This window comes from Ipomoea nil, unplaced genomic scaffold (assembly GCF_001879475.1).
Source record: "Ipomoea nil cultivar Tokyo-kokei standard unplaced genomic scaffold, Asagao_1.1 scaffold2833, whole genome shotgun sequence".
NCBI lineage: Eukaryota > Viridiplantae > Streptophyta > Magnoliopsida > Solanales > Convolvulaceae > Ipomoea > Ipomoea nil.
In genome coordinates, this window is record NW_017619261.1 from 755,401 (window position 1) to 770,893 (window position 15,493).

At 39.9% G+C, this 15,493-nt stretch overlaps 1 protein-coding gene across 1 annotated transcript; it reads right to left on the reverse strand.

The window, feature by feature from the left end:
• Positions 1 to 1,348: 1,348 nt before the first annotated feature.
• Positions 1,349 to 3,793, reverse strand: LOC109159531. The gene has a single exon (XM_019307633.1). It carries the CDS (start codon positions 3,791 to 3,793, stop codon positions 1,349 to 1,351), a length of 2,445 nt encoding a protein of 814 aa, XP_019163178.1.
• Between the last annotated feature and the right edge of the window lie 11,700 nt (positions 3,794 to 15,493).

Sequence of the window (15,493 nt, forward strand, 5' to 3'; positions counted from 1 at the left end):
TATACTTGTGTGTGTATATATAAATTATATTTTTGGGATATTAAATCGATTGTGGTTCATTATCACCAACTAAATGCACTTGTCATCCTGGGTTTGGTCCTCTAAGTCCAACAGAACAGAAAAGGGTTTGTAATTTTGCATTCCCTCTTTTTAAACAGATTAACTGGATTAATCAACTGATGAAAAGTACTGATTTAGCGATGAAGTCAGTCAGTAATAATAAATCATAGAGACGATTAAAGAGAAGAGAATAACACAAAGCCAAAGACACAAAATGTTTACCCAGTTCGATACAGTGTGTATCTACGTCTGGGGGACGATCACATAGGCGTCCAATCCACTAAATCATAATCCAATGTACAAAGGGAGATATACAATAATCTTACCCATGTGCCCCACACAAGGTACATACCCAGTCTACACAGGTTTAGTGGATTGTTGAAGATGGAGAGCCATGCATAATGAAGTCCAATGAAATCCCTTCACTTGGAGAGCCCACTCTGATGCAGTCCACTTCAATGACGCTCTGTACAGTTGTTCCCACAACAGTGTGATCACAGTGTCCTTTCGTTTAAGCAGCACTGATTCTTCTCAAGTTCATCATCTTAATCACCAGGAACATATTGTATTGAGAAGATGCATGACAATCAAAGATCTAGTCTCATATAGCAGATGTGGAGTGTTTCTTCTTGCGTAAGGCGTAACCCTAATTCTCTTAGAATGATGGTACTTATAGATCCGTCGATAGAACACTCCTTCCAAAGATGTCTTTGATTGTAGATGGTAGGACAATATTTGAAGAAAGTAATCTTAAAGATTCGGTCCATACCTTTCCAAAGCAGATACGCTGATCTTCCTTCCAAATCTGTCTCCTGTAAACCGCGTACAGCTTTTAAGTCAAAACCTTCTTAAATCAGATCTTCAATGTCAGTCCTTCTGTTGTTGCTTCTGATTGATCAGTCGTATGTAGAGCTGGACGGACACAAGCTAAACCTATCTTAGTATGCCATAATAATATTGCCAATTATAAGATGGGGTTTTTGAACAATTAAAAACACTAACAAACTCCCCCTTTGGCTATTATTTGGCAAAACAACTCGACTATATAGATAGACAAAAACATAAAGAACTAAGATAGGTTATTATAAAGAAACAACCCATGAGTCAGATCTGATTACATAGCAGAACGAAAACAAAACAAAAGATCAAAACACAGTTTAAGATCAATCTTCAAAAACATGCAGTGGTGCCATCAAAACAACGCCCAGCCAGGGCCAGAAGGTACACAAACACAAAAACTCCCCCTGAGTTCATACTACTCCTCCTTTTTGCCAATGAGAGCCAAAGATCAAGCATTGGAGGGAGCGTCACTGCCGGACTTCGCAGGTTCAGCAGCAGCAGCTTCAGACAGGCTCAAATGATGAAGAACGGTTGCCAGCTCAGTATGGGCTCCTGTCAGTTGTTTAGCAATAATGCTGTGAACTGTCTCAAGGTTAGAGACCTTTGCTTTCAACTGAATGGAGAGTTGAAGATCCCTTGCATGGGGCGAGTCATCAGCCACAGTATAAGGTTCAGAATTGGAGGGGGCAGTCACCGGAATAACATCGCAAATGTGATCTCCAGTCAGAAGACGCTTATCAACAGTATAGAGCAGAGTTGGACTGATCACTTCACTCGGCACAGGCTCAAGACCCTGAGATGTAAGAATGCCATAAATCAGATTCAGGATGGGTAGCCTTACCTTCTGCTCTCGTGGGTGAATCATGGTGAGGATGTGGTGGTAAATCCAGTTCCCCAAATCAATCGGCATCTTTGCTCCAATTTGAAACAAGAAACCTGCCAGATGCTTGCCAACCGTGTGGAAATGAGCTGATGGGAGCCAGTTGTGAAGAGCCAGGCGATGCAGAATAACATATCTGGATGTGAGTTGAGAGCTCTGCAGATAATCCTTATCACCCGTAGGCCAGGCTTCAATTTGTCCACCCGTAAGAATTTTGGCCACCAAGTTCCAGTCTGTGATCGCCTCTTCTTGCATAGTAGTCAGTCCATAGTATTCATTGATCATGTCAGGCCCAAAAAAGTACCACTTCTCTCTGATGAAAATCTGCATTGGTCGTGGCCCGGTTAAGATGTCAATCTCTTCATTGAGATTACAGTAGAATTCATACGTGAGGAGCTTTGAGTAAGGGCAGATGGCAGTGACAGTCTTCAGCAATCCTACTTCATTCAGTAGAGGTAGAATATCACATACGGAGTTCAGCTGGTTCTCATCCACAGATCGTTGAACAATAAGGTCTCTTCTGACCATAGTAGACCATTTGGCCTGAGCAGCAGGAGATACAAACTGAGGCTTGTAAACAGATGTGTCAGATCCTTTAACAGGTTGAACTTCAGGAGTTATGCTTCGACCTCTGGAACGTGTGGATGGTTTCTTTCTGGTAGATGATGTAGGTACAGCAGCAGGTTGAACAGCCGTAGGGCCCTTTTGTTTAACAGAAGATCGCAGTGTCTTGAAAACTTGTTGGATAGGTGGATTAGCTTCAGATTTGACTGTTTCACTAGACTTCCTTTTCTTCTCAGGTTGATCTACATCAGCACTGTCATCACCTGTCTCAACAACAACTTTCACAGGAACATTCTTCTTTTTAGACCTTCTAGTTTCTTTGGTTGGGGATTGAACAGGAGTCACAGAATGACTGGAATCAGATACTTGAGCAGAAGAGCCACCAAGCAGATTAGTAACCTCTCGTATTTTGAATTTTGTGGAGTCAGGATGAGCAGTGGCCTCAACGGTTGGAATGTCAGATGGAGGTGCTTGAGACCCATAAACTTCAGCCAGAATCTTATCATCTTCGCTGGAGGATTCAGATGGGTGAATCACTCGATACGGTTGAGGAATCGAAGCAGACGGTAGGCCAGCAAAATGTCGCACATGTTCCAGACTTTCACCTAACGATGTGGCAGTGTAGACTAGGATTCCACCTGTTTTCTCAGACTTATGGGGGCTTGTGAGGTCAACAGACTCAACATTAGCAGGTAAAACAGAAGGATCAACAGCAGGGCAAATTTCTTTTGGATTAACGGCAATCTCAGCAGGAGGCAGAACAATATTATCAGAAGAGAATACAACTAAACTCAGATTATTGGGCTCATCAGATGATTTTTCTTTCTCATCAGACACATGCAAGACATCATTTTTCACACAATCAGACTCACTCAACGGCAGGGATGAAGGATCAACATTTACATGGGGTTTCTCAGAGTTCAAAGCAGATAAGTTTTCAGTATTAACAGGCACACAAGACGGAGTAATAGAATCATCAGGTTTATCTGGTGAAATTTCAATAGGAGAATCAGAATTGTTTGACCTGTTTCGGAGGATCTCCAGTCTGTGTCTTATCTCTTTTTGAGCAGCTTCGAGATACAGGGGCTGCGACTCTGCTCGCCGTCGAGAGACCTCAGCAGATTCTAGGGCTCGTTGTGTAAAATGTCGAAGAAATGCCCCTGCCCGATTTCCATCCGAGGGTTCTGGAATAGATACTGGAGAAACCTCATCACTGGCTTCAGAAATCATCATCAGCAGTTCAGTTGCATCGTCTTCAGACCATTCAACATAAAACTCTGGGTAGTTCGTCATAACAGTTACCAATATCTCATTACGAAGTAGAGGATCAAGCTTGAGTTTCTTCTTCATAGCAAACTGTAATAGCGTCTGAATATGCTTAAGAGCCACCTCTGGAGAACATGTCTTGCTTCCGAGTTTGATGATGATATTTCTTACTGGGTCCGCCATTGGAGATGTTTGTGAGAGGAGAAGAGCAAATCAAGGAAGGCAAGGATGCAGAGATAGAGAAAGTCTGAGTGCTGAGATACTCGTAGATATTTTTCTTCTTGGCCCAGTAACAAATAGACTTAAGGGTGATGAACCCTTATCAATGTGGCTAGCCAAATAGCATGCAGACGCGATTGATTGACACAACGATACAACTTTTTTTTAGGAAGGAAACGGAACCCAAGGAAATTTGAATTTCGAAAAAGGATTAGGGATCTTTAAGATATCTTTAAGATATAATATGTTATAGAAACCACTTAACAAAATAGAGATGAGTCTTAAAAGGAAGTCGAACCAAAAGACTGACCCGTATAAATAATCCTTCACTCCTCTCTGACTGACCAACTGCTTTATTAGTCAATTCTGCAAATTCCCAGAGCAGACCTGAGAGTTTCAAAACGATTTGCGTCTAGTGGCTTAATCAGAATATCCGCCAGTTGTTTGTCAGTTTGAATATATTCCAATTCAATCTCCTTGGATTCAACCAGGTCTTTGATGTAATGATGCCTGATATCAATATGCTTCGTTCTGGAATGTTGAACTGGATTCTTGGAGATATTAATAGCACTGACGTTGTCACAATAGAGTGTCATAATCCCTTGAGTAAGACCATAGTCCAGCAACATCTGTTTCATCCATACCAACTGAGTACAACATCCACCAGCAGTTATGTATTCTGCCTCTGCAGTGCTTAATGAAATTGAATTTTGTTTCTTACTTAGCCACGATACCAAGTTCTTACCAACAAAGAAGCATCCTCCAGATGTACTCTTTCGATCATCAATGTTTCCTGCCCAATCAGCATCACAGTATGCAACAAGACTCAGTTCACTGTCCTTGGAGTACCAGAAGCCATACTGCATCGTTCCCTTTACATAATTCAGAATGCGTTTTGCAGCTATCAGGTGTGATTCCTTTGGATCTAATTGATACCTTGCACAGATTCCAACACTGAACATTATGTCTAGTCGACTAGCTGTTAAATACAACAGACTGCCTATCAGGCTTCGATAGACTGTGTTATCCACTGATACACCGGTTTCATCTTTTGATACTTTTGTGGAGGTAGAGATTGGTGTCCTGGATGGTTTACATGATTCCAGATCAAACTTCTTGACTAGATTTTTAGCATACTTTTCTTGTGAGATAAAGTATCCTTCAGGGCTTTGCTTGACTTGTAGTCCTACAAAGTACGTCAGTTAACCAACCATGGACATTTCAAATTCTTCCTTCATGACTTTTACTAACTCGTCAGTGTATCTTTGTAAAGTTGACCCAAAAACAATGTCATCAACATAGATTTGGGCAATGGTTACATGACTTCCAGTAGTCTTCACAAACAAGGTTTTGTCGACACTTCCACGTTTATACCCCAGCTGGAGCAGATACTGTGTCAATCGTTCATACCATGCCTGTGGGGCTTGTTTGAGACCATAGAGAGCTTTTCGAAGCTTATAGACATATGATGGATGGTCTGGATCTTCGAAACCTTTAGGTTGAGCCACATAGATATCTTCGTGCAGATAGCCATTCAGGAATGCTGTCTTAACATCCATCTGAAACAGTGTGAATCCCAAACTACATGCGACAACCAACAGAATCTTGATTGACTCGAGTCTTGCTACAGGAGCAAATGTCTCATCATAGTCAATCCCTTCGATCTGAGTGTACCCTTGAGCCACTAGCCGAGCTTTGTTCCTGGCTATATTCCCAGCTTCATCAGTTTTATTTTTGAAGATCCACTTTGTTCCAATTATGTTGACACCATCAGGTCTTGAAACTAGATCCAAAACATGATTTCGATCAAACTGATGTAGCTCTTTCTGCATTGCCTTGATCCACAAATCATCCTGTAAAGCTTCATTAACATTCCTGGGTTCTATCTTTAAGGCATAGCAAGCAGACCCAGATATTTCTATTAGATTATTTCTTATTCTGCTCCTAGCCTTCATCCCATCTGTTGGATTTCCAATGATGTTATCTGATGGGTGATTTTTCTGAGTTCTGGTGGGTTTGTCTTTACCAGTATCATTTATGAGATTTGTCTCCTGTTCCGAACTTTCTTGATCTTCATATGAGGATTCTTGTGATTTGGGCTGACTGTTGCTATCTGCAGTATTTGGTTCACTGAGAGGAAGCTTTGTCACTGGATCTGTCACTGTTGTGTCTACTGATTCTTCTGGACTGTCATCTATAACCACATTTACTGATTCCATCACAGATTGAGTTCTCTTGTTGTAGACTCTATAGGCACGACTGTTTGGAGAGTATCCAAGGAAGATGCTCTCATCACTCTTAGGTTCAAACTTCCCTCTTTGTTCTCTATCAGCCAGCACATAACACTTTGTCCCGAACACATGAAAATACTTCAGGTTTGGCTTCTTTCCCTTCCAGATCTCATATGGTGTTTTGGTTGTTCCTGGTCTAAGATAGACCCTATTTACAGTATGACAGGCTGTGTGTACTGCTTCAGCCCAGAAGCGCTGCGGCAGATGAGAGGCATGTAGCACAACTCTAGCCATTTCTTGTAATGTTCGATTCTTTCTTTCCACCACACCATTCTGTTGAGCAGTTCTAGGGGCTGAGAACTCATGTGATATACCGTGCTCGGAGCAGAAATCTGAATATAGTGAATTCTCAAATTCTTTTCCATGATCACTCCTCAATCTCTGAACTTTTATTATAGACTCATTCTTTTCCTTCTGAACCCTTATGCACAGAGTTTTAAAGGCCTTGAATGCTTCTGATTTTTCTCTTAAAAAGTATACCCAGCTGTATCGAGAGAAATCATCTACACACACAAATATGTATTTCTTTCCCCCAATGCTTTTAGTTTGTGTTGGCCCCATGAGGTCTATGTGAACGAGATCTAGACACTTCTCAGTGGTGATGCCTCTTACTGCTTTGTGCGGAGTTCTGATTTGTTTCCCAATAGCACATGCACCACAGACTTTTTCCAGATCTATTATGATCTTAGGTACACCTTTCACAGCTTCCAGTTTTATCAGCTTATCTATATCTCTGAAGTTTTCGTGACCCAGTCGTCTATGCCAGAGTTTTGATTCATCAGATTTGGATAGGTGACATGCAGTTTCATTTTCCAACACATAACAATTGTCTGAGGACCGGGTTCCTTCCATGACAAGTTGATTAGCTTTGTCACTAACTCTGCAGCAGTTACGATCAAAGCACACATTCCAATTTTGATCACACAACTGACTGATGCTAATCAGATTAGCTTTCAACCCACTGACTAACAGAACTTCTTCTAATTGAGGCAGACCTGGTACAATCAGGGTACCTTTTCCAACTATTTTCCCTTTTTGTCCATCTCCATATGTTACAGCTCCACTGCTAGGTTGAACCGCCATCAGACACTTTACATTTCCAGTCATATGTCTGGAACAGCCACTGTCGAAATACCATCTAGCTTCAGTTGTAGACGTAGTCAGAACTATAGTGGGGTAGCATATAACTTCTGACTTTCTGACCCAAACCTGTCTAGTAAACGGTGTGATAGTCTTGTTCTGATATTTTTCCTTCCTTTGATCTCTGTAGAAAAAATAACATTCAGGCCGAGTATGACCTTTTGTTTGACAGTAGTGACAAATAGGAGTGTATTGTCTAACTCTGACAAGCTTATTTTTGAACCTTGAATAATGAGATTGATGCGTTACTTTGGCAAGGTCAGTATCTGCAGTCTGATCATATCTCCTTCTCTTGTCATTTTTCTGCACTGACCGAGATGACTGTCCTTGTTCAAAGCTGTGAACTGCTGTGGTCATAAACATACCCTCTTTGACAAACATAGGTGCATTATTCGAAGATTCACCTCGTTCAAATCGTAGACCCTTTTTATCATTAGGATTTCTGCCAGAGTCTAGAATCTTATCTATGGTTGATGTGGTGTCCATCATCTGGATATTTTTCTTCAGACTCTCCAATTCCTTTATCAGTTTTCCTTCTCTGGATCTTATCTGAGTGATGAGATCTTCCTTTATGACAAGGTCTGTGTTCAGTTTTTTTAGAAGATCATCCCTTTGCTTCAACTCGTCATTCAGATTTTTATTGACTTTCACAAGTTGTTCTCAGCTTGCAACAAGTTTAGCAAATTCTATTTCAAGTTGAGTATGTCTCTCTTCAAAATCATCAGTTGATATGTAAGATTCTTCATCTGATTGGTTTCCGTCTGACTGAATGTCTGTAGATGTAAAGAAGGCTACAAAGTTTTCCCACATTATCATCTGACTGATCATTGGATGTTTCCTCCTCATCATCACTTAAAGTAGCTACTGACATAGCTTTTTTCCTCTTGAGATACGTTGCACATTTAGCCTGTATGTGTCCATACCCTTCACATTCTCTACACTGCACTGACCGGTTGAGGGACTTCCTTGTATCTGTGGAGCTGTTTCTGTTCTGTCTTGTTCGACCAGTCTGAGATTGATTGTTCTGTGAAAAAGGTGTTGTTTTAGCTTTCTGATATGAGGAGTTATTGCCTTTGTATTGTGTCCTGGTGGGCTGACCTTGACTTTTTCTGTTGAAACCTTTTAAGATTTTCTTGAAATTCTTGGTTAGAAGTGCCAAAGTTTCATCATCTATATCGTCTGTGTCAGATCCTCGATCAGCCTCAGCCACAAAAGCCACTGACTTTCATTTTCTGTTGCTTGCAAGATCATCATCAGCAAGCACTTCTAGTTCATATGTGTGTAAGCTTCCCATAAGTTCTCCGACAGTCTTCTTTTCCCAACCTGTGTGTTCCTGAATAGCAGTTACTTTCATCCGGAAGCGTTTAGGCAAAGATCGAAGGATCTTTTTGACTACTCTCTCATCAGTGAAAGGTTCACCAAAAATTGAGGCTCTGTTCATCAGATTCTGAACCCTACTGTGGAAGGTCGAAATGGTTTCCTCTTCATTCATTCTAAGGGCTTCGAATTTTGACAGTACCATTTGTAGCTTTGACTGCTTAACATCACTAGTTCCTTCAAATTTGGTTTCAAGAATTTCCCATACACGTTTAGCTTCTTTTACCCCGGTGACAAGAGTAAAAACTGATTCATGCAGAGATCCTACAATCGAGTTCAAAGCTTTGTTGTTTAGATCAGAGGCATTCATTTCATTGTCTGTCCAAGTCTCCATGGGCTTATCTTCAGTGGTTCCATCAGCATTCTGAACCGTTGGACGGCTCGACCCAGTTAGGACAGTACGATAAACCCTGGTACCTTGTGCTTGGAGATATATCTCCATGCGAGCCTTCCAGAAGGAATAGTTGTGACCATCAAGTTCTGGTGGTTTCATACTTGCATCCATCCTGAACACAAATAACCAGCCAACGAACACACACAGAGGCAATTCCAAAAGACAGAGAACAATGCAAAACTAAAAACAACCCGTACGGATCAAGTCACTATGTAGACTTAAAAGCTCTGATACCACATGTAATTTTGCATTCCCTCTTTTTAAACAGATTAACTGGATTAATAAACTGATGAAAAGTACTGACTGATTTAGCGATGAAGTCAGTCAGTAATAATAAATCATAGAGACGATTAAAGAGAAGAGAACAACACAAAGCCAAAGACACAGAATGTTTACCCAGTTCGATACAGTGTGTATCTACGTCTGGGGGACGATCACATAGGCGTCCAATCTACTAAATCATAATCCAATGTACAAAGGTAGATATACAATAATCTTACCCAAGTGCCCCACACAAGGTACATACCCAGTCTACACAGGTTTAGTGGATTGTTGAAGATGGAGAGCCATGCATACAGAAGTCCAATGAAGTCCCTTCACTTGGAGAGCCCACTCTGATGCAGTCCACTTCAATGATGCTCTGTACAGTTGTTCCCACAACAGTGTGATCACAGTGTCCTTTCGTTTAAGCATCAGTGATTCTTCTCAAGTTCATCATCTTAATCACCATGAACATATTGTATTGAGAAGATGCATGACAATCAAAGATCTAGTCTCATATAGCAGATGTGGAGTGTTTCTTCTTGCGTAAGGCATAACCCTAATTCTCTTAGAATGATGGTACTTATAGATCCGTCGATAGAACACTCCTTCCAAAGATGTCTTTGATTGTAGATGGTAGGACAATATATGAAGAAAGTAATCTTAAAGATTCGGTCCATACCTTTCCAAAGCAGATACGCTGATCTTCCTTCCAAATTTGTCTCCTGTAAACCGCGTACAGCTTTTAAGTCAAAACCTTCTGAAATCAGATCTTCAGTGTCAGTCCTTCTGTTGTTGCTTCTGATTGATCAGTCGTATGTAGAGCTGGACGGACACAAGCTAAACCTATCTTAGTATGCCATAATAATATTGCCAATTATAAGATGGGGTTTTTGAACAATTAAAAACACTAACATTGTTGTAGATATGGGTATGGGAGAAATTTGGATTATATTATGATCAAATAAAGTGATGAAGATTGTGATAAGATCATATTAAGTCTGTCTAATATATACAGGTGTTCTGAATATTTTTCTAATTTATATGATTTTTATGTATTTCTTCATTTCCTTGTAAAGTAGTTTCTTATGTTTATGTATTATATATAGTCTCAAAAAACAAAGAAATTAAAGAACGGTTGGGCGGCTCTTATATAGGGAAGAAAATATAATGTTGTGTCCGAACGCATTTATTTTTACCTTAAAATTTGAGATTTATTAAATTTAAATTAGATTATAAATGTATTACTAATCTAGTTTGGGTGGCTAAGACATTGTGGTCTAATGACACCCGGGTTGCACTCCCATATGAAGGGAGTGGGTTCAAGCCTCAATAAAGGACACAAAGAATCAATGATACCTCCGTTGATGCTCGAACCCACTTTTTTCCACATGGGAGTGCAACCCGGGTGCCATTAAACCACAAGATCTTGGCCACCCAAATTAGATTAGTAATACATTTATTATTTATGCATGAAAATTTTACATTTTTCTTTTTAATTAAAAAAATCAAAATTGTGGGCCTTCTAGTGTTTTCAAGTCATCAGTGTGATTCCTTATTTTTAAAAAAAAAATTTAATTCTCTAATTATTTCATAATCAAGCATATAACACTACGACTAACTTTATATTATTTTTTTAGGATAATTATTAACTAGATTTCAAAAATTTAAAAATAAAATTACATTGACAATTTAGAAACAATTATTATTGTTTCAAAGTATATTATCATTTATTGTATACTAGCTAATGACATACTTTTGTAACGTAAAATAATTTTTCACGAAATCATAAATTAATTTATATGAATGTATAATAACAATGTAAATATAGATTAATTTATCATATTACGTGTCTATATATATAGTGACCCGTCCTTGACCCACAGTGGGGCGGGTCAATCGGTGGTGGGCCAAACCCTTTATAAGTATAAACAAAAATATACTGAGTATATGTTATTAATTTGTAATCTTGTAATGTATTTATTTTTATTCTTTAAAAAAAAATTTATGCTTATTTACAAATCGTGATTTGAATTGTTACTTTTTTTTTTTTTAATTTTTATTTTAAGTTAAGCATATTTGTCAAACCCATGGGGTCCACCAACCTAGATGGGATATGTTAGGATTACTTGAACCCTAGCTTGTGAGTTTTGTAGTTCTGGTTTGCAAAAATTCAAAATATTTAAGCCTGATGTGTGACGGGTCAGCCTGCTTTAACAAGAATATATTTAGAACCTTGAAAATCATTGTTATCAATAACTTAAAAACCAAGTAATTTATTATCATAATATTATTAGCAACAAAGGCATAATCTTATCATAATCGAAAGCAAGTCAAGCACTACAATGACTACATAAATACGTTCATAAAAAATGAATTTGTTGGAACTAACTGTTGGGTAATAAGGTTGAAAAATCCCAAAAATAATAATCTTACGAAAAGATTAATATTATATGGGAAAACAGAAAATCTGGGAAGGAAAAGGTGGAGTGTTTGGATATAGGTTTAGCACGAGTTCGAACACAAAGTTCTTTTCCTTAAAACCTTATTTGCTACCTCCCACAAGTGCTAGGAGCGTTGTAGCCTAGGTTTCCCAGGATAAAACGTGCTACGATTCTTTGTTTAAGCACCTAAACAAAGAGCCCGGCAAACAAAGCACAGCAAGAACATTGGTTGGCTAAAGAAGAGAGTAGGAGCAGAAGTTTTGAAGCTAAACAGTATACTGGAATTCCTTAGTTTCGTGCTGTGTAAAATGCTTCTGCCCTACCTCTCTTTATATAGGGCTGTTGGAAGGGATAGCATTCAACATGGCCATTAATTGGTATTAAACCAATTGTATAACACCTGAACCTGCACCCCAACGGTCTGAAACCCGAAAGTTCAGCCTGTTGTACAGATTAAACTCATCTGTTACGGAATTAATACTGTTTTAACTTCAATTTTAAATCTGAGTTTAATCCTACGACTAAGGAATTCCAGTATACTGTTTAGCTTCAAAACTTCTGCTCCTACTCTCTTCTTTAGCCAACCAGTGTTCTTGCTGTGCTTTGTTTGCCGGGTTCTTTGTTTAGGTGCTTAAACAAAGAATCGTAGCACGTTTTATCCTGGGAAACCTAGGCTACAACGCTCCTAGCACTTGTGGGAGGTAGCAAATAAGGTTTTAAGGAAAAGAACTTTGTGTTCGAACTCATGCTAAACCTATATCCAAACACTCCACCTTTTCCTTCCCAGATTTTCTGTTTTCCCATATAATATTAATCTTTTCGTAGGATTATTATTTTTGGGATTTTTCAACCTTATTACCCAACAATCTTAAAACGTTATATCCGTTTCCCATTGGTTGTTTATCTCTAATTTCCTAGAAGAAATGGAGAATCCCGTTCTGCCAGCTAATGGGGAGGAGAATGTTGTTGAGAACAACAGTGGTGGGAATGGAAACAATGTTGCTAATTCCCAAGCTACACCAGTGAACGTTGGTTCACAAGATGGTGGGAGCACCGAGGGATATATTCCTATGACTCGGGTACCTACGGTACCGAGTGGTTCGGCCGAAAGATCGGAGAAGTTCACTGGTAGTGGATCGAACTTCAAGAGGTGGCAACAAAAGATGTTGTTCTACCTGGAAACTCTCGGCTTGGCGAGATTCTTGACCGAGAAGGTTCCCGAATTAAGGGAACAGGATGCCCAATCCGTGATGGCAGTTGGCTATTGGAAGGATTCGGACTTCCTATGCCGAAACTACATCCTGAACGGATTATGTGATGCGTTATACGATGTATATCGCAAGATTGGCACAACGAAAGCGCTGTGGGAAGCCTTGGATCATAAATACCGAAGTGAAGATGCCGACGCAAAGAAATTTGTAGTTGGCCAATTCCTTGACTTCAAAATGGTTTATTACAAGACCGTGCTAAGTCAGGTTGAAGATTTACAACTAATCTTTGATGAAATCCGTGACGAGGGCATGACGTTGAGTGAAGCCTTCCTAGTGGGATCTGTTATCCACTTGCTGCCTCCAGGGTGGAAGGACTTCAAGAATTACCTTAAGCACAAGCGAAAGGAAATGAACCTGGAGGACCTGATCCAGCGACTTCGAATTGAGGAGGGGAACAGGACGAATGATGGCAGAAATTCTGTCACTGTTGGCGCTAATGCCAATGTTGTGGAGCATGCTAAAGGCTCCAAGAAGAACAAGAAGGACAAGCAAAAGCTAGGTCCGAAAGGAGGCATTACCAAGAAGAAATTTCATGGAAAATGCTTCAACTGTGTCAAGTCTGGCCACAAGTCATCTGAGTGCAAGTTCCAAAGAAGAAGAACATGAGTTCTGAAGCCAACATGGTTGAGGAAAGCAATCAGAAGGAGGTCGAGATTAGCCTTTCAGCTATGGTGACCGAGGTGAACCTCGTGGACTCTAACCCACGAGAGTGGTTCATCGATACTGGTGTAACAAGGCACTTGTGTTGCAACCGAGAAATGTTCAACACCTTTGAGACCGTTGAGGGCGAGAAGGTTTGGATGGGAAACTCTGCTCAGTCTGCTGTGGAAGGCGTGGGCAAGGTGGTTCTGAAGATGACTTCCGGAAAGGAACTGACGTTGAACAACGTACTGTATGTTCCGGAGCTGAGGAAGAATCTGGTGTCTAGCTCTCTGTTGAACAAGCATGGCTTTCGCATGGTGTTCGAGTCAGACAAGGTTGTTTTGTCTAAATTAGGAATGTTTGTAGGCAAATGTTATGTAACTGATGGGCTTTTTAAGCTCAATGTAATGCCTATTATCATGAATAAGAGCAAAGTTACTTCCGTTTACTTGCTTGAGTCCTCCAATTTGTGGCATGGTAGACTAGGTCACGTTAATTATAATTCTATACGTAGATTAATTAACATGGACCATATTCCTAATTTTCAATTTAACATAAATAACAAATGTGAAATTTGTGTTGAGGCAAAATTAACGAAAGTACCTTTCAAATCGGTTGAAAGGGAAACTGAACCACTAGAATTAATCCATAGTGATTTGTGCGATTTTAGATCGATACAAACGAGAGGTGGTAATAAATATTTTATCACGTTTATCGAAGATAGCACACGTTATTGCTATGTGTATTTGCTTAAAAGCAAAGACGAAGCCTTGGAAAAATTCATTCTTTATAAGAATGAAGTTGAAAACCAACTTAATCGTAAGATTAAGAAAGTTAAAAGCGATAGAGGTGGTGAGTACGAAGCACCTATCGGTGACTTCTGTGCAAGTGTAGGTATCATACACGAGCGTACTGCACCTTACTCACCTCAATCGAACGGTGTTGCCGAAAGAAAGAATCGTACATTGAAAGATATGATGAATGCGATGCTTATAAGTTCGGGCCTACCTCAAGATGTGTGGGGTGAGGCTATTTTGACAAGTAATTACCTTTTAAATAAGGTACCCCACAAGAAGCTTGATAAGACTCCTTATGAGCTGTGGAACGGTAGGAAACCTTCCTACCAGTACCTGAAAGTGTGGGGCTGTCTTGCCAAAGTTTTGGTGCCAACACCTAAGAAAGTAAAGATAGGTCCTAAGACGGTGGACTGTATCTTTATTGGCTATGCACATAATAGTAGTGCTTATCGGTTCTTAGTACACGAGTCCCATAATCCGGACGTACACGAGAACACGATAATAGAATCAAGGAATGCATCTTTCTTTGAAAATGTATTTCCTTGTAGGTCCAACGAGGGACCGAGTACGTCAAAATGAACGTTCTACGAAGCTATGGATAATGATAGTGGGGAATCCGAGAGAGAACCCGAGCTCGAGCCGAGACGCAGTAAGCGGGCTAGAGTTGGAAAATCATTTGGTCCTGATTTTCTAACTTACTTGTTGGAGTACGATTCGAGTACTCTATCTTGTTTATTAGAAAATGAACCCGATTTTCTAACTTGTTTGATAGAAAACGAGCCTCGAACGTATGTAAAAGCTGTGACTTCTACAGAAGGACCAATGTGGAAAGAGGCTATTAAAAGTGAAGTGGATTCTATTTTACAGAATCACATTTGGGAACTCGTTGATCTTCCTCCGGGTAGTAAACTCTTAGGATCCAAGTGGGTCTTTAAAAGGAAGATGAAACCCGATGGTTCCATCGAGAAGTATAAGGCTAGGCTTGTAATCAAGGGTTACAGGCAACGCGAGGGCCTTGATTACTTCGACACGTATTCTCCCGTGACG